At 37.8% G+C, this 27,204-nt stretch overlaps 2 protein-coding genes across 2 annotated transcripts; one reads left to right on the top strand and one right to left on the bottom strand.

The window, feature by feature from the left end:
* Nucleotides 1–963: 963 nt before the first annotated feature.
* On the bottom strand, nucleotides 964–10,065 carry LOC104433113 (acetyl-coenzyme A carboxylase carboxyl transferase subunit alpha, chloroplastic). Its single transcript, XM_010045764.3, has 11 exons — nucleotides 9,461–10,065; nucleotides 9,269–9,343; nucleotides 7,655–7,762; nucleotides 7,368–7,528; nucleotides 7,097–7,211; nucleotides 6,854–7,008; nucleotides 5,188–5,239; nucleotides 5,038–5,106; nucleotides 2,976–3,053; nucleotides 1,754–2,911; nucleotides 964–1,405 (listed from the first exon to the last, which is right to left on the bottom strand). The coding sequence occupies exons 1-10, from the start codon at nucleotides 9,797–9,799 to the stop codon at nucleotides 1,760–1,762; spliced, it is 2,304 nt and encodes a 767-aa protein (XP_010044066.2). The 5' UTR covers nucleotides 9,800–10,065; the 3' UTR covers nucleotides 964–1,405; nucleotides 1,754–1,759.
* Nucleotides 10,066–13,544: 3,479 nt separating this feature from the next.
* On the top strand, nucleotides 13,545–19,610 carry LOC104433111 (OVARIAN TUMOR DOMAIN-containing deubiquitinating enzyme 3). The gene is made up of 8 exons (XM_010045762.3): nucleotides 13,545–13,657; nucleotides 13,820–13,976; nucleotides 14,179–14,275; nucleotides 15,267–15,330; nucleotides 17,559–17,664; nucleotides 17,787–17,841; nucleotides 18,230–18,283; nucleotides 19,058–19,610. Exons 1-8 carry the CDS (start codon nucleotides 13,636–13,638, stop codon nucleotides 19,199–19,201), a joined length of 699 nt encoding a protein of 232 aa, XP_010044064.1. The 5' UTR covers nucleotides 13,545–13,635; the 3' UTR covers nucleotides 19,202–19,610.
* Nucleotides 19,611–27,204: the final 7,594 nt, after the last annotated feature.

Raw genomic sequence — 27,204 nt, forward strand, 5'->3', positions numbered from 1 at the left:
ATGGAGCCCTATTAAATCGAGCCACAAATGAAGAACCTTATTGATGAGCCGGATTGTCATAAATTGAGTAGGACGTGACAGTGATATGCTCCTGCTTTTCTTCTGGACCATCTCTTCAATTCTTCAGGAGACAAAAATTAGGGTGCTTTCAGGAAAAACGAAATCTATTGCAAAAAAAATCGAGGCTTCATCTGCAATAATCAAGGCTTCAACCTCTTCCTCAAAATCAAACTTTCAATATGGGGTTATAGGCCGCGACTGCAGGAGTCAAAGACTCGGACATGGATTTGCTCATGGCCTTATGAATGCAGGAAGATGGGTTCATTTGTCAAGGCCGATGGTCACCATGCGTCTTGGCATCGTAACATGTGTGAAATGCTATGCTTGCGCTTAGGACCCAAGTGCTCTCAAAGTGAAGAGGAGACAGATCTACGGCGCTTGAAGCACATGGCGTCGTCAACGATGACAAGGCCACGGGACGTGCTCCAAAGGAGACCAGAGATGGATCTCATCTCATAATGAAATCCCACTTCTCTTTTTTTCTGTTTTCTGTCCTTCTGTTACGAAAGAGAGAAATATCCATGTGTATCAAAGTTTCCCAAAATAAACTGATAATATGACACCTAAGACAGTCCACATGTATTATTTCGACATCTCAACAGATTGAAGCCCACATCAGCAAATTCTTTAAACTCTCACTTTGTGGAAAATCGTTAGGTATGAATATGTTAGATACCTGTGACTAAGTTACATTGAAAAAATGAGAATAGTTTTTTTTTCGTTTTTTTTCTTTTTATCTTTTTTGGGTCTGTAAAGATGAGAATAGTTTAAGGACTATATTGACTTTAGATCTGAGACCAACACTGTTCATCATTTTCCCCGTACATCATCATCCACTGTGCGCATACATTCCATCTCATAAAAAAGGCAAGACTACATTTTCGAAACTAAACAAACCAAAACGAGAACGAAAGACGCAACTCTCTTTATACAAGGCAACTTACAAAAATCTTATTGAATTGAGCGCAGTGTTTTTAAGTATCACCACCACTCGCACGACATATACAAATGTTCTCTATCTGTCATCTTATGGAAAGGAAAATAAAGTTCTCGATTGCTTGACTGCAGATGGAAGGTGAACAGACTCTTACCAATAAACCTAGAAATGCTCTCGACATAAAATAATGGGAAGTAGTCGGGCGGATTAAATGACAAAGCCCAATTTGTCCCTGGCACCGTGTGCAAAAAAGTGCAGTGGCAGGACTGAGATGCATCAAATGCTTAATAAGGGAGTTCAAGATTTGAACGCACTCAACCTGCAAGTGTGCTGCGTCACTGCCCAGGTGAAAACCAATGTCCGTTCCTTTCTTGCTTTCCCCGTTGCATCCAGAGGAAGGAAACGATGCTGCACAGAAACAACATTGCTGTGACAACTAGAGAACAGGGAAGCTATCGGCTGTCATCAAGGAGTTCGAACAGTGAATAGAAATAGGAAAACCCTTCAAGTATCAAACTTTCACAAATGGTCGTCGCTACTACATGATAAGAAACTAAAACAGTAGCAGTTTATCACTTCATGCCATGCCAAATTATTTTTATTTTCCATTGAAAGAAAAAAATCTGAATAATTACATAATTCGTTTGTTCTTCTATTTGAAAGATTAACATGCAACAACGCAGGTAAAAAATGAATAAGCAATTATCGAAAGGTAAGAAGTAATGGTATATTGAGACCGGAGAAACTTAAACTCACCCTAAACTAGTTGCCATTTCCTCCCACATTGGCCTCTATTCGTGATTCCTCATGCTTGAGACTTTCTTCACCGCTGGAATTTTTCAAACTTCCATTAGATCCTCCAGAAGATTCCACAAACTCAGAAATCTCCGCTGTCAGCTCTTCATGTTTCTTTCTTAGTTCTGTAGAATTTATTGCCTCAAAAAGCCTCTGCTTAATTTGCTGCTGTAGAGCATCGATCTTGCTTTTCGACGACGGATCAGGTGCCTTTCCTGCATTCACGATCTCCATCTTCAGCATCTCCATCATATTTTTCAGGTCAGTTGATTGGACAACTTCTTCAATTTTGTTGTTTATTTCTTTATTTAGATTACCCAACTGAGCACTAAATTCTGGGACTGAAGTTTGTGGACTAATATCACTGCTGGTAGGTTTAACGGCCTCAACATGCAGTCCAAAAGATTCGAGGATGTTAGCCATTTCCATTTCTATCTCTTTCTTTAAATTGACAATTTTCTCCATCAGGCCTTGGTCAACATCCTCGGGAGACGTTGCCCCAGAGTCTTCAATTTCTGCATTCAAAGCTTCAACCTTCTCCTTCCAATCAGGACGCTCTAATACCTCTTTCAGTTTCCTATTGATTTCTTCCTTCTGTGAAGCAACCTTTTCAGAATTTTTCACTTTAGACAACTCATTCAACATGTCAAGCTTACTCTTGAGGCTCTCATAATTGGGAGCTCCTGGCAAGCCTTCATTGAACTCCTTCTTCAGCTTATCAATCTTATCCATTAAAATAGGATGCAAGGGTTGCTCCTGTTGCTTAGATTTCACAAATTCTTCTTGCAATGTTGACATTCTTTCATCCAAGCCTAAGGCCTTAACTGCCTCGGAGTACTCATGATCCACTTCCTTTTTGAGTTTTTCTATTAATTCATCCAGGCCGCTGTCGGAAGCTTCACCCGATGATTCCTTCGCTTTTACAATCTTCTGTTTCAGCTTTTCCACTGCACTCTCCAGTTCTGCTTCAGAAATGGTTCCTAGTGGAGGTTCTTCTTTCATCTTCATGTTGACCTTCCTCTTGGGATCCACAGGGATGCCTTCTTGAAATCCACCAATTTTTCGGAACTTAAGCATGCGATGCTTCAGAAGCTCTTGTGTGTCCATCTTCTTGAGCTCCTGAATAAATCAAGGAGTTAGTACCCATTTGGATAATGATGCAAAAAGACTAAAAGATACTGACATTCATAGCTTCAACCACTGCATTTTTAATCTGTTGCGAGGTCCAAGACGGATCTGCATGGGCACCTCCAAGTGGCTCCTGTTAAACCACACCCAAGAGTAAAACCTTCTTGTCATGATATCCACACAAAGTAAGTTAATGATGTCCCAACAACACAAGGTGATGACTTCGATAATTTTCTTCCTCATTAAATGTCTGCAATAGAATATCATAGTATTCATTAAATTAGGACATGACTCCGTGCAATGCACGGATGGCGTGAATATTAAAGCTTGACTGTTTGCTCTTTATGCGACATTCTAATAAAATATTTTATGAGTCGCTTTGAGAAACATTTTTCGATCATATTTACTTTCAACTTTTGTTCATTAGGTTCTCTGTCTCTTTAAGCAATTATTTTCTATGCAAAAGTGACATTATTCACCAGAAGTTCAACTTATCAGTGAAATAGCACTCCACCCATTTAATTTAAACTATCTGACCAACTTCTTATTTAACTCAAAATGATTTTGGAATGCAAAAATGATCAATAAATCATTACAAGAAATGATAGCAAAAAATGGTACGTATAACTGTTGAAATTTTCTATCACGTTGATTAATGCATCAATTACCATCATCAAATAAAACGCAATGGCAAAGTATCATGGCATTTACATCATTTCTGCTAATAAAACATACAATTAAATCCGCTATCTTCCATTTTCCGCTTGGTCTAAATCTCTTTGGCACTAATTATTGGATCAATACTAAGCAAGCCAGAAAAGGTATGCAATTTTTCTTTTTTTTCTATGTTATGAAAGTAAAAACTCCCCCCACAAAAAATGGTATGTTCCAACCATGTTTCTTTTAATCAAACAACCATGTCGAGCAAATTCAAGACCACCAAGATGATAACAGAAAAGGAGTAATAACATTATCCATATTAAAGTTGTAGATATATATGCTTGTTTTTATTTGGTGTCTATAGAGGACAGACCTATGTTCATAAGAGCCCCCACTTATTTTTTTCAAAACAATAAAAATAAATTGAAGTTTCAAAGGTGTATAAATGATTTTGGCCTAGAAAACAACTTTTGCCTCCAATACATCCATTAAAAAATAGATGACTGAGTCAATAGTAAATACCTTTATTTCAATTTGCCCCCACTAGTTAATGAAATTTAATAAAGAAATCCTAGACTGATGAATATGTAGTTCCTATATACAGAGAAAACCTATATAGTATTGATTTTGGCATATTTTTAAGTGTACGAAAACTATACTAAATTATCATCGCAATTTTGCCCCAATTAAGGAACATTTCTAGATCCGTCCCCATGTGTGTTTATACAATTTCTAGACACCGCTGTTTGTTTATAATTTAATACATTTGTATAACTTATGGGGGGCCGGGTAAGCCCCTAACATATTCTTTTGGTTTTTATTAGTACAGTGGTAAAAACTGACAATAGTTGGGCCAACTGTGTGTTTGAAATATTTTTATTAATTTTGAGGCCAACTGTGAGCGCCGCATCCTAGATGCATTGATATATTGTGATACAACAAATACTGAAATGATTTTTGTAGAAATGTATTGTATAGGTATCATGGTAAAACTCCATATGGTCATTAAAGAAACTTTGTGAAAAAATTAAAGAACATTAGGCTTTCTTTGAAGATCACTTCACAAGATCCTCCTAAATTAAGAGGGTGTGAAAGTAGAACCAAGAGAAGGCAAAAGTATGAGGACCACCAATTTCAGCTGGCTCATTTATTGGCAAGAAATTTAAAAGGAAAGGAAAAGAAATATGAAGAGGAGATGAAATTAAAATGGTGCAGTGATGAGAAGCGGAAGGCTCTGCAGAAGTCCCTTATTGAAACGGGAGTTGGAGATTTTCTGTAAATGATACCCAATTTGACATGGCATAAATATTCATAAGCATCTTTCTTCAAGTTTATGTTGCACATAATTTTTAGTCACAATTCTCAATGCTTTAGAGACTAAATCCATTGGCCTCAGGATACCCAAAACAAATTGTAGTGGTTCACAGAAGCAAACTATATAGGGTAAAGAGACATACTGGAATGATCCCATCAGCAACTTGTAACTTGCATAACTCCGGAGCTGTAATCTTCAGCTTCTCAGCAGCCTGAAGATAGGGGATATTTAAGTGTTCATCTATAAATTTTTTGCTTGCAGAGAAACTCAGCACTAAATACATTGTGATCACCTTTGGAGAAGCTTTAGCACTCTTCCACAAGATTGCAGCACAAGCTTCAGGACTAAAGGGAAAAGCAGAGAGAGACAGACAGACAAAGTACTTTTAGGAAAGCAAATCACTTAGGTGCAACAGATAGACATAAATGCAAAAAAGCAAAAGGAATACAGCTTCAGCATTTCAAAAAATCAACAGCATACTGTAGCAACTTAGGCTCAAATACTGGCATTCAGGAACAGAGAAACAAAATCGTCTAGGGCATTGATCATACATGAGCATTAGGCAACCTTCTGGTGATAATAAACACATATCAAAAGTCCTTGTCATTGATCAAGCTAATGTTAGTTATGAGCATCCTACTCTCTCTGCATATGCATGTGTATATACACTTATATACATATATATATGGATGGACATACACGCCCATATGCAATTTACATATGCACAAATCTGTCTCTGTGAATACATAAATAATGCAAGTAAATGTTGAATGAAGGAAAAAATTTTGCATGATTTCTGCCTTGCCATGATTGAAGAACCAGAACAGCACTATAAGAATGGAAATCTACGCCACCACAAAGAAATGCAGACAATTTCCTTCCTTAACCAGAAAATATGTTTTCCAAGGTGACTGAAAGAAATACCTCTTAACAGTTTCTTATGTTTACTTATGAGTTCACTACATAGAATTAGTCATCCCAAAAGTCTAGAGGTCATATCTCAAAAGCAAATATATAGTGAATTTTGTTTGCTACATGATATAATCTCTTCTTCAGGATTGAACACAATGAAGAGGGAAAATCGACTTGAATGGCATCTCTTATGCTATTCTTGAAAATTTAGTAGAGGAGGAAAGAAAGTTGAGGTGGTGAAGAAGAGAGACATGACTGAAGAGAGATAGACACCTGCTTTCTCTGTTTGTGCTTGGATAAATATAATAGAAGAATGAAAAGTGAAGAACAAGTTATAAAGGAATAAAGCCGAACGATGTCAGTTATAGTAATACCTTCCAAAAGATCATCTGTGCAAGCATATATTGTGCATAATTTCTAAATAAATAGAGGGCGAAATGGGTGAATGTAACTTCTTTCCATTTTGGTGGGGAACAAAACTAGTGTGCCCACTAGACAATATTTCCGTCAGAATCATCTCTTTCATTTTTCCCTCATATCCCAAGAAACATAAAACAACTCTTTCATCTAACTTTCCATTCTCCACATTCTGTCCCCTTTCTTTTCCCTCCTCACACTAAAACAAGCCTTCCATGCTCAAAACAGCATAAATAGATTCCACCCCCCACCCCCTAAAAAAAAAAAAAAAACAAACCAACCAAAAAAAAGTACACTTCGCATTCATTTGTCTGGAGCCAAAGCATAGATGAATAGCAGAAGCAAACAGGAGAACAGCATAAATTGAATGGCTAAAATATGGGACCCCGAATATGCCCATAGAGGACATAATCACAAACTCATGCATACGATAATATGATGAACATACTTCCAAAAGAAAATTCTGTCATAGATTAAGCTGCAAAAAACAGAAATATGCATGTTTAAATTGACATAGCAACCCACTGACATTTCTTAGCCATCTAACCAAGGAAAAGGAAAGTGGGCAAGGACATCAAGTGATGGAATATATTCCCCATTTGCAATGGAAGCAATGATACTCAAATTACCTGGCAACATAGAAAACTGCATTTTCAAGCATTAACAATTTATTCGCACAGCCAATGGCAAGAGCACCACCAGAGCCACCTTCTCCAATAACAATAGAAACAATAGGTACTTTTAGACCAAACATAGTCCTCAGATTGTGAGCAATGGCTTCACCCTGCACATAAATGAAGCAAACAGATCTTTGGAGTTATATATGAAAGTGAACAGTGCAAATTGGGATAAGAGTGTATTGTTTCACCTACTTGGCCAAGTTCCTCAGATTTAAGGTCTGCATAGGCCCCAGGTGTATCAATGAAAGTAATGATGGGGAATCCATGGTGATCAGCATAATACATCATCCGTAGAGCCTTCCTGTAACTGTAGTAAAAGAACAACTTGATTTAGCATCAAGATGTTGGTTTGTGAACTTTTACCAATGTAAAACACAACTAAGTGACAATGCACTGTCCAGATGCCAAATCTACTCTAAGGTTGTGTGGTATACTGAAGGTATATCCATCTTATTGGTATTACCCGTGAGGAGTTGGCATTCCAAAATTGCGCTGAATGTTTTCTTTTGTGTTTCTCCCCTTCTGGTGGCCCATGAACATGTACCTTTCTCCATCAATGGTTCCTATACCAGTAACAATGGCAGGATCATCATATCCAGCTCTGTCTCCATGAAGCTCCACAAACTGGTGAAAAGATGGTGCAGAAGACATAAGTCCTGAGTGGTATGTAAGCATCGCAGGATAGAACCAAGCAACATATATACAGAAGCACGAGGCCAATTTTCAATTGATAAGCCAGAGCATGAATACCTTGTCGGTAATGCTAAACACATGGTCAAGAAAGGTTGGCCGATTGGGATGTCGGGCAATATTCACACGTTGGATAGGAGTCAGATGAGTATACAAATCCTTCAAAGCCTGTACACAAGGCAATAAACCATGAAAAGAACATTTTCGTAGCATCCAAATGATTAACAATTAAAAAAAAAATCAATTTTTAATGAAACTTAATCTAATAATTGGCAAAAACTGGGGTATAGGTCATAATCATCTGAATCTATGTAACATAAGTAGAAATAATGTAGGGCATTCAATCTGAAAGAGTCTTTTCATGTCCTTTGGGTCTCCCCCACCCCATCAAATACAATATCACTTAACTGTACCAAACAAGAAATCTGACAAAAACCCCATCTGAAAAAGTAATCTAAGGTGCGGCCTATAGGTAACGCAAAAGAACTTAGTTTTTCTCCTTCCTTGAAAGCTCATGGAGACAAATACAGTATGCTTCCAAAGTCATTTCATGGTCATATCAAGAAAAATCGAAAACTCATCAGGGCATATAACCTAAGCTAGGCCATACAATTGAGCATTCATTTTCAAGCCAAGGTGACTGGTTAGGCTTATGCTCAGATTGATAATTTTCAGGAAATCTCGTTGTAAAGCACTAGAAACAAGCAAAACTCCCTATTTTTGTGGGAAGTTTGGTTCACCTGAATTCTTTTCTTTTCTTTTCTTTTTTTTTAACCTTTATGTTCATAATGTGCTCTTTAGGTGAGTCACGCTCCAGATCCTTCTATGAAGTTTTCTAACCATGTCATTAGAAATAAATCCTAATATTGACTTTTAGATCCTCCCTCGCCTGTTGCCAACAAGTTTCAGTTCAAGAGACTCAATTTCATGTCCATCCCATTTTAAATGAGTTTTTAGAATCAATTATTGATCCATGCAAGATTACTCCATCCTTGATAAACCATTAGCAACAGCAACCATATTCTTTTTTAATTCTACAAACCCACTTTTACAGCACTAAACATGGGAGGAAAAAGTTTTGAAAAGTCCCCTGATCTTTCTTTGCACCACTCCATGTTCAAGTACCAAAAATTCTCATCAATCATTTCCATTCTCCAGCCAGGTTGCTACTTTATAAGATACAAACAAGCTGATTGGCGGTGCAAATTTATAGTGCAAGAGAGAGCAAACTGGTAAAACTTTGATATTGTTGGCCACTTTTTCCAAAATTGTAAATGGTATATCCAGGGAAGCTCTCTGTTTGTTTGGCCATTGTTCGTCAGGACAATTTAATTTTAAATTAGAGTGTAAGGATTAGATTCAGATTCTATTTCTTAACCTGCAAAGCTATAAGCAGTAGAAAAAAAAAATCCAAGTCAGAAAGCAGCAGAAGCACTCTATGCTAAGGCAAACGACCACATTGTGATCCCCTCATGAACCGCTGGTTCCTAACCAAACCAGTTATAATTGATAGTCCTCAACCGTATGATGATTGGTACTAGTGAGTTAGTCTAACATATGGCCATAACTCCCCGAACACATCAATAAAGTAATGTGAATTACATGATACCGTGCAGAAAAGGTTCTAGATTCTGGACTACCATTGAATGCCACACAAGAGCAGTGATGTCAAACCTGTCGATATTTGTTCTCTAATAAGACAATCTGATCGCTGAAGTCCAAGCCAGTTTCGTTCGCCATTTTCCTCACCTGCAAAGGGACCGAAGTTCGCAATTTTTCCAAAGCAATCAGCTTAAGGCGAGGAGGCAGTCACTCAATCGAAAAAACCACCCGCCCACACACGACACGAGAACCAACTCAACTCACGTCGATGATTTTCTTCTCCAGCTCCATGAGCGGCTTCTCGAACTCCAGAGTGACGGGCTTCGGCTTCTCCTTGAGCGGCTTGAAGTGCGAGAGGTGGCTGAGGACCCCGCCCTTCACGTTCGGATCCGCATCGTCGGGCCACGGGTACTCGTGCTTCTTCACCTTCCGGAGCTTCGCGACCACCGCGCCGGCTCCCGCGCCCCTCCTCGTCCCCGCGGCGCCCAGCCGCGCCCTCCCCAGGGCCCTCAGCGAAAGCTCGCGGACGCCGCCGGAGCTCCCGAAGAGATCGGAGGCCGCGGCCCCGGGGAGCGGCGCCGACGGCCGGGTCAGGGAAGCCATTCTCCCGACTGCCTCACGCGATCGGCCGGGTCGGGGCAGCGGCGGCGGCGGCGGCGGCGGCGGCGGCGGGAGGTCGGAGGCGAGCGTCGCCGCCGGGCAAGGCCAGGTGGAAGATGAGCTGCTAGAGAGAGAGAGAGAGAGAGAGAGAGTGGAACTAAGGGACGGGAGAGGGAGAGAGCATTGGGGAGATCGTCAGACTGCGAGGACGATTTTGGGACGGCTAGAGAGAGAGAGAGAGAGAGAGAGGGGGGGTCTCGATACTTCCTATGCGGGGGGATTATGATTAGGAGCAGAGGCGAAATTCGAGTCGTCGCGAGCTCAGCTGGTTCCGGCCGTTACAGCGGGACCCTTGGGTTCGGGCTCGAGTTGCGCTAAGAGAAAACTTTCGATTTTTTTTTTTTTATTCTTAACTCCGTTACAAATCTACTTCTAAAAATAAAATAAAATAAATAAAAATTTATTTTCGAAAATAAAAATTTTACTAAACATGATTTTGTTTCAAAACTACTTCCGAAAATAAAAGAATAAAATCTGTTTAACCAGTTACCAAACAAGCTCTTAATGTCCTTGAAAAAAAAAAACAATTTTTGGTTTATCCCCATTTTATCCTATACTTTTTTGTAACATCAGAAGTCCTAACTTTAGATTTAATCTCAATTCTATCATTTTTTTTTTCGTTTTATAAACACCACCAACTTCTTACTTGAATTTCAAATCTATCCCCATTGATCCTCCATCCAAAATCCTCTTCATAACTATGAGATAGAAGACTCTCGTGTGCAAACTATTTGAGCATCCCAAGCCGAGTATCTCGAGCACAAACTCTCCAATCGCAAGGGATGGAAGATTCTTGAGTATGAAAGATATCAATAAGCATAAAATCAAAGATACTCGAGCGAGGTGGAAGGAAGATGAATAAGAGCAATTGAAGAAAGTTAATCTTAATTGCTCTAGTTTTTACCAAAATTTCATATTCAATAAGATGTTGTTTGCATTTTAACATGAATTCATCTCCAAAAGTCGTCTTCTTGGATATGAAATGTGTGTAAAAACTAAAGTAATGACGTGGAAATATTGCATCCCTAAAGGCAATTTTGGACGAAGAGTTAATAATGGCTAATGTAAGACTCAAGTAAAAATTGATAGTTTTTTATGAGAAAAAAATTGTGACAGAATCGAGATTGGACCTAAAGTTGGTGACTAGTATGAGATAGAAAAAACATTTAGGGTATAACTGAGATTGGACTAAAAGTTGGAGGTTTTAATGAGATAAATTTGGAACAGTAGTTAAAGTTGAGAGTTTTTAAGGTATTAGGCCCAAATTTTGTCAATTTTTTGTGCAATTCCTATTTTGTATCATTTAAAATAATTCTTGTGTTTTTCTAAAGGTACTACCATTTGTTCTCACCTTAAAATGCCTCGTCAAAGAGCTTAGACAAAACTAAATTCGTGTATCACGGCATTACTTGCACAAATGTTGTGGATATGGCTCTATTTACATAAAATAAAATAATATAAAATAACCATCTTTAATTATCATTTACATGTAAAAGACTTAGTCAATAAGAGTAGAATTTGGTCATTTATAAACACAATTATCAACAAGTTGAAAAATTGATGGCTTAATGAATTGATAGCTCAAATGAATCAATAAAAAAGTGGAGTCCACAATCTGATACGTAAACATCAAAGAAGTAACTTGTCAATGTAGTGGAATAAGGCAACATCAAGATAGTGAAGTCGAAGAAACTATCAAGATAGTGGAGTTGATGAAAATATCAACATAGTGGAGTTAACATAACCATCGATAGCCTCTTGTAACCTTTATTGCTAACCGACTATAGAATTCAAATAGCAACATTATACTCTTCAGAGATCCCTTGCACAACCCATAAATAACTTATTATCTTTCGATTATCTTTAAATCTTTACATTATCTTTATGTCCTCAAACATATTTTCTATTTTATTTGAAGTGACATTATCGGTTTGCTTATGTATTTGTGATATTTCATATTTGAAGTCACCACAGAACCTATCTTTTTTTTAAAAAAAAAAAACCAAAGCCATTTTCAATGAAAGGTATTTTGTTGCGAATGCAAACTTCGGCGAAACATCTTTTTTGTATGGCTGGTTGGACCAAAATGGTTGATTTGAGAAAATACAATGCTAAGCACAAGGAATCATCCAAAACTTAATCATGCTGCAAGTAACAAGCCCAATGATACACCTACCCAGTTCGAGACCTCAACCGCTCCATTACCAAAGCCAAGCCAAGCTAGGGGGGCAATGTTGAAGTCCTATGGCAAATTCACAAAGGAGTAGATGAGCAAGTTAGCACCAAACCCTACTTGGTTGGCTACCATCAATAATATATATATGTTATAAAGTAAAACTAGCCATCAGATACACTTTAGTAGTTTATTTGAAAAGTATTTTTTAATAAATGATTGTTTGTATTGTTTATAAAAATGAATAAACAAAAAATATTTTCATCATCCATCAAATGTTTAGACATAAATTACTATTGATAATTAACATATTTTTTATTGACTTTTCAAATCATTCAAAAGAGCCTATGTCACTCATATTTTTATTATCACCGCACGATTTGACACCCAAAATGGAGCATAAAAATTTTCCGTCACGCTGGTTCAATGTCGGGTTCAAACTCAAGCCAAATTGAGTATCTAGCATCCAATTCTTCTCTTATCCTTGAGAATCAATTTTCATTTGTCTCTGCATGTTTCCCCACTTGTTTGATGAACCTTAAGACATGATTTTTGAAGCACATCAAGTCTGTTTCAATCAAAAATATTCTCATCAGCAAAACTTATCGCCAATGTCGACAAAATCTCTGTCTATGTCCTATCAATAATCACCTCAAACATTCAAGGAACTCCTATCGTTACTTGTAAAGGCGAACTCATTGGGCGGAGGAGGGCCTCAAGATCGGGCCTAAATTTTTCACCCAAGTCGGCCCATCAAATTTGTTTTACATTAATCTCCAAATAGGCCCAGATTTCCTCATCAAATGCCCTTATCCAAGCGTGTCCAAAAAGCGCCTTCAAGTCCAGTTTGAGTAGGCTTATCGGGACTCAGGATCATGATTAGGTCTATCTTTTGTGTTTTGATTCCTCTGATGGCGAGTGAGATTTTGAAAATTTATACACCTTTTAAATAAAGAAACTGAGGAAGATTTCAAAAACTTTGGAGGACATTAAATTCCAAGTGATGATAAAAGAATACTGGCTGAACAAAGATTTATATCACAAATTGATGAATTATATATGAAATCACGTTTTCATGTGTTAGAATTGACTTACGACTTCAATATTTATTTTAAAATATAGTAAATATTAAAATGAAAAATAAACTGATGAATAAATGAAAAAAAGGGAGAATAAAAAAAAAACGAAGATGCATTATATAATTTATATTATAGAAGGATAATCTAATAAAAGGCATGAAAAATGATAAAAATAAACATTTAAGACTCCATTTGCTTCCTAAAATAATAAATGATTTGAAAAATATTTTCCTAAAAATAATTATTCGTATCCCTCAAAAATAATTATTTAATAAAATATTTTCAATATTAATAACAACTTAAATCTAAACTTTTTAAGGATACTAGATTTTTTTCATTCATTTATTTTTTATTTATAAAAATAATCATTTAAAAAAATATAATTTTCAAATATTCAGTTTTTTTGCTAAACAAATCCACCCGAAGCCTCCTTGAGACCTCCATTTCGGAGCGGAACGGCTTCTCACGGTGGCAAAGCACCAGCAACGGCATTATCCACTTCTTCACTTCGCAGCTGCCCGGCTTCCATGGCGAAAATGCCTCTCAACGGTGAATCTCTCTCTCTCTCTCGCCGGAACCTGGCTTCCGGAGATTCATCCTCCGGTCAATCTCCCGGCCACCGGAGTCAACTCCTCTACTTCTCCTCCTCCTCCTCTTCTTCTTCTTCTTCTTCTTCTCATGGCTGAATCGAGTTTCTCATCTGGCGGCCAGAGAGTATCCTCGAGCAGCTCAGAGACGGCACCGCGAAGTTCGAGCTCCTCTCCTCGCCGGCCCCTTCGATCTCGGCCCCCGGCCTTCCCGCGGCTTCGCCCCTGGAGCTCGCCGGACGCGGCGGCCGCCTGTTCTTCGCGAGGATCGCGTCGTCCGTGTACGGTTTCGGTTAGCGCTGTGGCTTTTGATAGGGTCGAGATTGTAGCGCTCGCATCACCGCCTGTTTCGTCGCGGCTGCATTTTGCTGGACTCGCTTTTCGTTCGATTCGTAATCGGTCGGGTGTAGGATTGAGTCTACTGTGCATGTCATGCCGTGATTCATGCCGTATTGCGCCTTTTTTCTTTTTCTTTTTTTTTAGAGGAAGAGGATCACCACCGGCGGCGGCGGCGAAGAAAGTCGAGCATTACTCGGTGCAGAAAGTCGCCGGAGATGGGCGCTGTATGTTCCGTGCCCTGGTAATATCGACTTCTCATAGGGTTTTCAGGGCTATCTTTCATGTTGTGTTTCGAATGGGCGGTTTTTTGAGAATTTGGCGGTAGTTTACCAATGAAACGCCTTGTCATTGTAGAGCTAAGGCTACATATCATTTTCCGAGGGACCGTTATGGGCATTAGCTGATAAATTCGTGATTCTTTTCTTGATTGCTACAGATTGTTCTTTCTAGGCATTGGAGATTGGATTATCTCAATTTTCAGCTTCAATTAGATGGCTGTTTTCCGCTGTTTTCAGTAAATACCTTGATTCCACTGCATCACAGTGGCACTTAAGTCTCCATGGCATGTCCTGGGGTTTTAAAATCTGCTGTTCAAAACAGGGTCACCCCACTGTAATTCCTTCTAGAAAAAAGCAACCAATTTAACTGGTTAAACTCTCTGATATGACTGGTTCAATTGATTGGGTCAATGTTGATTTAATCCTTTGTCCAACCATTAAAGGTTGGATCATCTAGGCCTAGTTAGATCTCAATCCAATGCATAGTCCAACTGATTGAACCGAGCAGTCTGCTCCAACATTTAGGACACTTGGGACTTGGTAAATAATTTTTAAAGTGCATCCTGGCCTGACATGCATTCTGATAGGTTTCTTCCAATATTGGCCACCCATATTTCTTAAAGTGTTGCTAGAACAGCCAAAAAGATTCTGAGCTAGCTTGTGAAAGTTATTAGTTTCTGGTTTTTTCTTGTTAAAGAATTTCAATATGAGTCCATTGGCATTCAACCTAGGCGATGCCTTACTAGTCATGAAGATTAGTCAATCTTATCCTTAACCATATTTTTTGACTGGTGATTATGATTCCCATGGACCATAGCTGCTATATAATTCGAGTGCTCTTTCCTCTCCAGTCTCCTCCAATGTTGTTTCTGCTCATATCTTATAAATTGACTTATGTTGGACCAAAAGAACTTGACCTCGTCTCAAAATAACTTCTGCTGCTGATAATATCAGGTCAAGGGAATGGCCTTCACCAAAGGAATATCTCTTAACCCACGAGAAGAGAGAGAAGATGCAGGCATGTTCATTGTACTAGTAGCAATATTAATTTTTTAGGATACCATTTCTCAATGGTCTTATCTCCACCATGAACTATTTCTATGCTGGAATAGATACCATGATTCAATAATAACAGGATCACGACTCTTTTTCTGTTCAAACATTTCCAATGCCTTTTCGTCCTGCCAAGCATTTCCCTGATTCAATTTCTGATGTTGGTCTAGTTTAGCCATATTCATTTTGATTACTTGTCTTAGATGTCGTCATACTGTCAATAGGTCATTATGGTGCAAGATCTGTCAACTCTTTATATGCTGGAATAGAACAGAGCCTATGGTATACCACAAATTAATAATAACAGGATCACGATTCTTTTTCTGTTTAAACATTTCCAATACCTTTTCCTCCTGCGAAGCATTTCCCTGATTCAATTTCTGACATTCGTCTGGTTTAGCCATAGTCATCTTGGTTACTTGTGTTGGATGTCGTCATACTGTAATTAGATCATTGTGGTGCAAGATCTGTCAACTATTTATATGCTGGAACAGAACCGAGCCTATGGTGTACCATGATTTAATAATAACAGGATCGCAATTCCTTTTCTGTTTAAACATTTTCAATTCCTTTTCCTCCTGCCAAGCATTTCCCTGATCCAATTTCTGACGTTCATCTGGTTTAGCTGTGGTCATTTTGATTACTTGTCTTGGATGTCGCCATACTGTGGTTAGGTCATTGTGGTGCAAGATCTGTCAACACGAGAGAAACTTTTTTATGCTGTATATAAAGCCTACCTGGTTAGCTGTTCTGTAGTAATCAAGTTCCTTAAAGTCAAGTTAATGCAAGAATGGTATGTAGTTGGAGCCTGATGAAATGGATTCCGCGCAAATAAGATCAAGGATATGGTTCTAGCTCTTTTACCTTGGTACTTGAACAGTTATTGTAGAATTTACTTAGCAGAAGTTGAACAAAATATCTGCTCTCTGTTGCATATTTTATTAAGGGCGTGTTTGTTTAAAATTGTTTATGTTCCTGGAACACAAATTTTTGTTTTTTTGTTCCAAGGAATAAAAAAGAATAGAAATGTATTTGTTTACACTTTTGTTCCCGGGAACAAAAATCTTATTTTTTGTTCTCGGGAATAGATTTAAAACATAAACAAGAAGTAAAAAAAAACTTGTTTTTTGTTTCTAAAACGCTTTTGAGAAACACTTTTTTCTTCTCATTTTTCTTTTTTTCTTGTTTCCTCTTTCTTTTCTTCGTCTTCTTCTTCCTTTTGTCGGTCACCGGCCTTGGCCATGGTTGGTGCCAATGACCGGCCAGACGAGGGCCGATGACCTTGCCGAAGCGTCGCCCGCCCGAGCCTCGCGTGGCCACGGCGAGGCTCAGCCTCCCCAGTTGACGTGAGGCTGGTGGCGAGGCCGACCTTACGCCACCTAGGCAAGGTCGAGCCTCGCGGGGCCAGGCTAGCCTCCGGCGAGCTCGCCGAGCCTAGCCCTAGGCGAGCGAGGCTCGCGAGCTCGCCGGATGTCGCCCAACCGGTCGCCGGCCACGGCAAAGAGAAAAAGAAAAAGGAAAAAGAAAATAAAAATATTAAAAAATTTAAAAGAAAAAAATGATATAAATTTACCAAACGTATTTCTATTATTTTTCTATTCCAGAACATAATTTTGTGCGATTACTAAAACGCGTTCTTCTGTTAAAAAATTGTTCCCTAGAACAGAAATATAAAACTATTTTTGTTTCTGGGAATAATTTTTTAACAGAAACATTAGCAAATGCGCCCTAATTGACTGCCTGAAACCTTGGCTGGGGTTTTTTTTTTTGGGTTTTATGCATGGTTGTCCTAGTTCATTGAGCATTGTCATGTAAAATCCACTGCTTGTAGTCTTGTGGATAGGGTTTGAACCTGCTTACTCATTTCTTTCTGAATGTCAAAATTACTCGATTCATTGACCATTCTTTTGCAAGTTCTTGAAACAGGAGCTTATCTCTCCTCTCTCCGTTGGTTAGAATCAAGGAATACATCCTTCTCCTTTTTGGTTTGAAATAGAAAAACTGAACCAGAGGACAAATTAAAACTCTGTTTCTTCTTGCAAATGCTGTGTAATAGAGATGAAAGTTGTATGCTTGCTCAGTGGTGGAAACTTAGGTGCTTACAAACTTTAGAAAATAGCAATGTTCAATCTTTTATTTTGCATGTTGTCATTGTGGGTAATGCATATCAATCACATGAACATCAAATTCCAGATGAATTACGGATGGCTGTCAAAGAAATTATATGCGACTCTGGTGAAGAACGTCGTCAATATGAAGAAGCATTGGTGGCAATTACCGTGGACGAGTCTTTAAAGCGGTAAGGTGCTCCATCTCACTTTTTAGTAGCTTTCCAAGTGTTTAATTAGTATTTTTGATTGATGGATGTCTTGCCACATATTTTTACAGCGATAATATTGATGCTTTCCAAATCTTCTTTAGGTACTGCCAACGAATTGGCCGACATGATTTTTGGGGTGGAGAGTCAGAGCTGCTGGTCAGAAACTGTTTCCATCCTAATTAAACATAATTTACTCCTCTCTATGGCCTACATTTGTCTCCCCTTTTTGTTCATTGTATATAGAACTGCAAATTGGTAAACTAAGCCCTTAGTAAAGACATAAATAATAGGGTGCTTCTTTTCTTCCTTTTCTCTCGGGTAGAATTTAGAGTTGACTATGGTTTCAAGTTGAACAGTACCATTGATCATGTAGGGACAAATGTAGTAGTCTTTGTTGTCTGTAAATTCTTCTAGGTTTCTCAACTGCTAATTGGAGCTGGTGTTGTCTTCTTATTCTCTACATTTTGACAGTTTCATTTGCTAACAGCACTCCCTTTATTTCTTCTTGAGCTGCTGACCAGTTCCAATCATATATACATTACAGGTAATCTCAAAATTATGCAAGCAGCCAATCATTGTTTATATTCCAGAGCATGAGGTGAGATTTTTCTAAACTTACATGGTCTTTCACATTTGTTGGACTGTAGAGCAGATTGAATTTGGAAAACACATCTCCAAAAAAATTCCTGAACTATATTAATTTCCACAGAGTAATTGCATTTCCAAATTCTCCTTTAATTGGAGATTGCAAAATATTAGTGTCATGTCTATAAGCACTTATCAGTGTAAGTTGGTATTCTAATTGGTCATGGAAGTAATATTAGTGTTAAGATAGGAACACCAAAATCTAGAATGCTTGAACTCATCTCACTGACACTGAAAAGTGACTAATTCTGCCTTTTTCAGCTACCTGAACTTTATTATGGATAAATAACTCAAGCACGTTCCCTGGTCCTTGTAGAGGACTTGTGAATTGGTTCCTGATAATAGTGGAAGGGGATTATCAAAACAATCAGCTCCCATTATGGTATTTCTAATAGTTTTCATGCTGTACCCCCAATCAGTCCCCCTGTTGTGACTGGACTAGTCGTACTTAGAGAATTTAATTAAGTTGGTTATGGTATATAGACGTATTGAGAGTTGAATCTGTGTGTACTGGTATATCGGCGGATAAGATGCAATGCCCTAGAACAGTAAGATTCAAGTTTTATCTCAAGATGCTTATGACATTGTTTGGGACTCATCTGAGTGATAAAAACTATATGGCATACTCTGATGTTGAAATCATTATCTAGTACTTTTATGTAACAGAAGATATGATTGCTTTTTATTTGCCAATCTTGATTGATATGCGTTTTTTACTATACCACAGCATACAAGGGGTGGATGGGGCTCGGGTTTTATCCCCATTGCTGAGTATGGATTAGAATTTCGGAAGGGTTCAAGAAAGGGAAAACAGAGGGAAGTTGTGAAGCTTCTCTACAGTGGTAGAAACCACTATGATCTGCTTGTCTAAGAAGAGCGACATAAATTTGCCCATGATTCCAAGCTATAACATAAGGAAATGGAGGCCGTGTTCTTGGGGAACTTACACAGGAATTATAGTTTACCTTGAACATTTCCTGAGGAGATCGAACTACTCATTTATGCTGGAATTCCAGCAGGTATCCTCTTCACAAGAGTTTCCTTACTGGTAGGCGCATCTTTACTGCCTTATTGTACTGTAGCAGAAAAAAAAGTACCCAAGTGATGCAGATGCCTGGGGGATTCAGTATTCTGTACGAGTCATAGCTTGCGCAGATTGTGCCAAAAAATTTTGGGCTATTGCAGGTTACGAAGCAAATTGTAATTCATGAGTTCTCCAACTGATTTTCTGATGTTTAATGAGATCACCTTTCAATGACAAGTTGGAGTAATAGGCTTTATTATTTGGGCACTGCGCAGTCCATGATGGGGATCTATTGCGAACCTCTTCATTAGAGAGAGAGAGAGAGAGAGATTATCGTCTAAAAAAGCAGGGGAAAACTGTCGCGTTTGTACAGAGTTATGGAGGATGATGCCATGCTGGGTGCTTTCTTTTCAGAAATAATGTCAAGTTGTTTAAATGAGTTGTCAGTAAATTGAGCAACAAGCTAACCCGAGCAGCTCGATCCAACTTGCTTATTCGGTAATGACTACGCAGCTAAATAGTTTGAACTTCTTTTGTTAGGAGGGTTGGTCCGGCCAATTTGATGCACATTCCTCCGAATCGCTTCAAATATGGAGGAATTCGAGGGGATTCGTGTATTAACCAGTAATTTTTTTATCTTCTTTATCGCTCGTTCCCTTCTTTTACATCTATTTATAAGTACATAAAACGATACTTGTGTTATGATTAAATTTTTTCCAATTTATAATTACCTCAATCCCTTCGTATCTTTTTTTCGTCCTTTCTACTCGAAATTATGTGAATCCCTTTCCTCCTAGTCACTCCATCCAAACTGACCGTTAGAATTCCTGCTCCTCCCTCTCCACCCCTTCTCTCGAGTAGACTGTGAGGAGTACGATTCACATAACAGTCCATGCATAGCGCATCTTGGTTGGGTATGTAATCGAAAGATATCATCCTTCCATCAAACTGAAGATCGGAAGACGAGAATGATGATCAGTTGATCATCTTCTAGAGCCATAAGTTATAGGGTTCTTCGTTGTACTGTAGCCTCAGAGGTTGTGAGAAAAGTATGTGAGAATTGCTGTGAACTTGACTGGCTCTTGGTACCTGCTTTTGAAGCACGATCGCCACAAGAAAGAGCAGCAACTCCTACACACCACACAGAAAAAACTTAACCAATTGATCTTAAATCTATCTATTATATACCAATTAAATCCTAAACTTTTGAATTTTATCAATTTAGTCCAAAACAGTTGAATCAATCTTCGCTAAAAATCACTTATGTGATGGTTCAATCATTACCGATCATCCTATGTGGTACGTTGTCACGTTAGTGATTTGGGGCGAAAATTAATCGAAAACTACAATATAATTTTGTAAATGTTTATAATTAAATTGACAAAATTGAAAAGTTTATGAATGAATATATATTGATGCAATAAGTTCATGACTGATTGGGTTAGGTCCTCACATGAACTCAATTTCAAATTGACAATACTTTTTATCACTTTTCTTTGGGCTGCACGTTTCTGAATAGCGGATACGCATCTAGTGCAGTCTTGGATGACGTTGACTATCCAACGATGTCATGCCGGTGTACAATTGTGAAGTTAAAGAGCCCGCCTTTCTTTTTAGCATTAAAATTAGAATGATGATGTGCTCACTTTCAAACCCTGTGAAACACCGATCAAAACAATTGTTTAGTCATTTTACTAAACGAATTAAATTATTAAACCAAAACTCGAGATTAATAAAATTATACTCAGGGTTATCTTTAGCTTACCTAACTAATGATTTTATCTAGTTTGCAATAACACACCGTTGAAATTCGCCTTGACATCAAGCGTAAGTTTTTATGTTTTCTTTAAGTGTAAAGTTGAATTGTGCCAAGTAAGTTTTGATTTGATGTGCAGAAGAATATGAGAGTTATATTTTCTCAACTTATTTTCACCGAAACCATCATCATCCAAAATATACCGATAATACTTTCCATTTTTTTTTTCGAAAGTAATTGATTGCAACACCTTTTCAATTGATGGATTTTTAAAGGAGATTAAATTTTCTTTATTTCATGAAAAATAAATAATTTAAAAATATTTATATTTTTAAAATGGTCATTTGAAATAAATAGTTAATAAAAATCTTATCAGTAATAATTTATGTCTAAATATTTTTAAGAAAATTATTTTTTTAATTTGTTCACTTTTATAAATGATTCAAATGATAATTTTTAAAAAAATATTTTTCTGATATTTTATATTTTTTTTTTTTTTTGTAACCCGAGAACCGCCATACAACGATAGTCGGCGGCGTAAACTCGGGACAACCCAAAGGGACCCACCTCCCCCGAACAGTGAATGAGTCGCACAAGCGAACGCGGGATTCGAACTCGCTCCATTTTGTTTCGGAGAGTAATTGATTGCAACACCTTTTCAATTGATGGATTTTTAAAGGAGCTTAATTTTTCTTTATTTCATGAAAAATAAATAATTAAAAATATATATTTTAAATGGTCATTTGAAATAAATAGTTAATAAAAATCTTATTAGTAATAATTTATGTCTAAATATTTTTAAGAAAAATATATATATTTTTAATTTGTTCACTTTTATAAATGATTCAAATGATAAATTTAAAAAAAATATTTTTCCGATATTTTATTTTATTTTTGTTTCTTTTTTTTGTGACCCGAGAATCGCCAGACAAATGGCAGTTTGGCGCCGTAAACCCGAGGTGACCCAAGAGGACCCACCTCTCTCAGACAGCGGGTGAGTCGCACAAGCGAACGCGGAGATTCGAACTCGCTCCATTCCGGAAGAGGGATTAAGCGCAAACCACGCGAGTACCAATGGGGTGGGTATTTTTCCGATATTATGTTTTTAACGAAATAAACCTACAAATTTCTAGGCATAATGTCCCAACTCCTCGTCAACACCATCAAGTGGGTTTTTCCTTTAAATAGGTTAGCTCGACATTACATGGAACAACAGGTCATCAAGTTTGGGCTTCTTTTTAGGGGTGTGCATCGGGAATTGTCTAAACTAGGAACCGCTGGATCGGACCAGACAGGACCGGCTGATTTTGGGTGGTTCCCAAAACGAGTGGTCCGGCTCCCGGTTCCCGCTTTTAGAACTAGTGGCCGGTTGGTCCGATTCCTGGTTCCAAGGTGCGAACCGGACCAACCGAGCCAAACTAGTTAATTATATATATATATATATATATATATATAATATTATATATATATATAATATTTTGAAATTTCTTAAGAATAATTCCTCAAAATTTCTCCTGTTTTTCATTTTATTTTTTGCCCAAAACAGTAAATTGATCAATTCCACCGGACCGGACCGGTCCGATCAGTTGGTCTAGTTCCCGGTCCCAGAATTTGGGAACCAGTCTGGGAACCGGTCCTCCGAGTCCAATTCCCGGTTCCACCTTGGAACCGGACCGGACCGAGAACCGATCAGTCCTAATTCTGTTGCAGCTGAAAATGGCGAAGCCCAAGAAATCAGGTCGATCCAATCCTGCATTTTGCCCTTGTTTTACATCTTCTTCAACAAGCATCTGGTAAATCCCACTAAATCTCTCAGGCTCACTCTCTCTCGTCTCTGCATAAATTCGTTCTCTTCGTCGCGACGTCGATCCCTCCCGTCCGCGTGATTCTCCCGCTTCACTCTCCACCTGTTAGAGTGAGCGATTTGATGAATGGTTTTGAAGTTCCCACCTTTCCGAACGACTGCAAACATGGCGGGTCGGTGAAAGCCGACGATACTTTGTGCCGCTCCAAGATTATTGCGGTTCAGCTGTTCCCTTCAACCCTCGGTTCTGTCGAGCTGGCAGGGGTTGCGGTGAGGATGTATCGGATGCATTTGATAGAAATATGTAGTGATCGTTACGTTTTCAGCCTTTTGATAAGTTGGCTCTGCCAATTTAGAAGATCTAATCTTGGGTTCTCTGTTTTGGGCAAAATAATCAAATTTGCACGATCTAAGTGGGCCTACACTGACTTGGTTCATCAAGCTCGACTTGGAGAAAATTTATAGCTGGGAGGACTTGGTAGATAAGTTTCTCCAGCAATACAAATTCAATTAGGAAATTGCTTCGGGTATAGTGAGAATGACGATCAAAGTTCACAGGAAATAGTTAAGAGAATGAAGATCAAGTTCAATAAGTATTTTCGCAATGTGAGAACATTTTGTTCGTAGCTTGCATATTTGACCCACGACATAAGTGGGCAAGATGTGAAGTAGGTGATTAATGGTGTTTATGAAGACAAGTGGATGAAAACTTTACGAGATAGAATAACATATTGGGCAATACCGCATTGGTATATGCCCTCAAAGCAACTTGAGATTAAAGGGTATATGGATAGTGGTTGGTACTGATTTTATGACTGCAAAGTATCTTAGTCAAAGTGAACAACAATATTTGGAAGAAAAACTTAAATTAGACAAGTATTTGGAAGAAGAATGTGAACATTATAACATCGATTTTGATGTAGTTGATGGAAAGTTAATTTTTCAAGATATCCTATTCTATTTTCCATTGCTTGAGGTATTTTGGTCTTGCCTTGACAGTAGCATTCTTGACCCCGATAATGGTGGAGACTCTTATACGTGCTCGAGATTAGTTGCTACTCGCTCCGTTTTCACATTCGATTGAAGATGACTTAGAAGAACTCGAAATCTTTTAAGCCAAGTGAAAAATATGGTTGTAGAATATTTATATCATTTTATATTTCAATGAATACATTAATTCTCATTTTCATTGTAAATTTAATGCATAATTGCCAACTACAACCATGGAGCCAGAATCGATATCTAATTTTCTAGATGATTGATGAAGATGGAGCTTGGTACTTGTTAAATTAATGTTTTAATTTTCACTGTGAATTTACTTTTTCATATCTTGCATTAGGGATTTCGTGATTGTGTCTTCTTCATTTCTTACTTCGTTTGCAAAGCAAGTTGTTAGGAGCAACTGCTTCCTTCTCTTCCTTTTTGCTGCCAAAGCAAAGCATAAGCCCATGGAATTTCCGATACTTGAAATAATTTGGTATTTCTTTTCTTTTACGTTACCTTCTCTGTTCTTACCCTTTTGTTCTCTTGGTCGTGGCTTTATTGGGTTGGCTTTTCTTTGATGTCAAGTCCAGCTTTTGGCATCTGGTTCTCTATTAGGCTTTGGATCTGAGCTTGGGTTTCGGATAAAGCTTTATGCTTGTAATGGGGAGAGATCTGTGTTGTTCTAATCTTGTCATTTTTTTATTTGTGTTGGGATTATTGATCTTTAATTATGTTTTCTGTGAAGGACTCGCTCTTTCTGACGTGGTATGATTTTGGACTGTAATTTAATCTTAGTTGTAAGCTTTTTCTGGTTGCTAAGACTTTTCATTTTTGCTTGCGTTAGCTGAAGTTGTTTGTCAGTGCTCAAGAAGTGTCTTTCCTCATTGTTCTGAGTTATATTCTGCAACTAGATTTTTTGCTGCTTTCTACTGGTATAGGCATGATATGTAGTCAACAAAGAAGTTTGCTTCTATTGATTACTTGCTGTTTGAGTCAAAACGTGAGAAATGCTAGTCATTGTTATAAAACTGGGTAAATACACTAGAAGTGCAAAAGTTGTGTACGGCGCTCACTTTAGTGCCAAAAGTTTTTTTCTGGATCATTTAAATGCTACTTAAAAAAAAAAAAACGATCATTTAAGTGTTAACTCCAGTTTGGATTGCCGGAAATCCGACGTGGCTATATTTTATTAATTTCTCAATCTTACATGGCTCACCGGCGTGTTTAGTCAACATATAACTCCTAAAAAGTTATAAATAATGATCATTTGAGTGCCAAATTTTATTAAAATTAATCATTTCAATGCCAAATTTTATTTCAAGTAATCACTTCAATGTCAGTCGTTGTTAAAAAATAATCACTTCAGTGCCAAGCATGCCACGTGGAAATACTACATGGATTGGATTTTTTAAAATTTTTGCCAAGTCATATTATAATTTTAATTATAAATGACATGTAATTAGTTTGACTGGAATTTCTCACCGTTGACACTAAAGCGATCGTTTTTCCTCCAATTTAGCACTTAAGTGAACCGGCGAAAACTTTTGGCATTAAAGTGAGCGCCGTACATAACTTTTGGCACTTCTAGTGTACTTATCCCGTTATAAAATTGTCAAAATCTTAGATTTTCTCCCTGTGATCTCTGCCCTGCACTATGGTAAACCCAATCCTTAGCCAATCTTGTTGCAGGTTTAGCCACTGTAATCGGCATAAAGTATCTCCAGGAAAGGCTGATGGAAAACCCACTATGAAGGTGAACTCGTATGTTTCGGATGAATACAAGGAGCTCGTCGAACTAGCATCTCTTCATTGAGATGCCATATGGTCTTGTGCTCTTGTTTGTTTCTTGTGAAACTTTTGTCCATGACTGATAAAGTTTTCACATTGAACATAATCTGATGTTTATCCCTGTAGATAGTTTCGTCTCTTCAAATTCGCCTCTCCTTTTCACATCTTCCGTCACAGCCAATGTTGACAGTATCTCTCATATTATAAATGTAGCCTAAACACAATCGATCCGTCTTACTTGCCCCTATCAATTATAACATTGTTATAAGAAAACAAAGAGGAAATCCAAAACCTAACCTGGACCTACTTGATTTGACCCGAGTTTTGCTTTTGGGTCATATGCGATTCAGGTTGGGTTCGGGTGAGAGCGAACATGCAACCCTAATGATTTGCATTGGTTAACATGGAAATCCAACCCTATCCATTGACACCCCTACTTTATATTGCTCTTGAAGCTTTGATTGTCCCTCCCCTTTATCCGAAAAAGAGACAGGAGGATAAACCTTCAACTCCCGCTCTACAGAACAATCAAGACGCGAATGGAAGATCACCGCTAGAAAGAGCGAGAACTTGCGCAACCAAAACTACTGCATGAATACGATAGCAATTGACTGGAGCTTAAGTTACATATAAAGTGCCATTTATTGAGGATTAGAATCTCAAATCCAAGTCTGCCATTCATTAAGAATTGTCAAATGAGATGGTGCCATTTTTACTTAGCGAAAGGCCCATTTGCATCCTGACGGCCAGATAAGCTTCGCTACATAAATAAAATGTCACTATTCGATTTTATATAATTTTAGGTTCGTCTTTATCTTTAAGCATGGAGTCAAAATTGTTAAGGGAAGCATAGTTTTTCCTTACTAATATGCATGTTCCCAAACCTAAGTTTTTATTTATTTATCTATAGTAAGGTCCGCAGTCCACTACATGTCCTTAGGGGACAATAATGTTTGCTTCTCCTTTTGCTTTTTTCCTAAAGTAACACTAATGTCACGAATCATTTGTAGCTAGAAACGTGGTGCATTTTACATAGACATTAAATATTTTCTTTCATCTAGCATATACTCGTGCAACGCATGTGCATCCTGTGATGCCAGTCAACGTGGAGCATCCCATGGAAAAATTGTGAAATGGGAAAAATTGTGAAATTACGAAGCCCGCTTTTCTTTCTAACATCAAAATTTAAAATGATGATGCCCTCATCTTCAAAATTTGTGATACACTTACCGAAACGAATTTTACTAATGGGGAAAGAGAAACTATATAGTGATTTGGATCTTCCTCTTACCAAATCTAAACGCAAAGAGATTTATGAAATTACCCATTGATGGTAATCTTTGCCATCCTTAGGATTTTTCCCATTTTGCAATAATATGCCATTTAAGTTCAACTAAACAAAAAAAAACATATAATGAAATTTTTTATAGAAAGTTCCCAATGACGGCCAGATCTCGCATCGTAGGGTTTTGCTATAAATAGGTTATAGCTTGACATCATATCCTGACACCACCTCAT

The sequence above is a fragment of the Eucalyptus grandis genome, chromosome 1 (assembly GCF_016545825.1).
Source record: "Eucalyptus grandis isolate ANBG69807.140 chromosome 1, ASM1654582v1, whole genome shotgun sequence".
Classification (NCBI taxonomy): domain Eukaryota; kingdom Viridiplantae; phylum Streptophyta; class Magnoliopsida; order Myrtales; family Myrtaceae; genus Eucalyptus; species Eucalyptus grandis.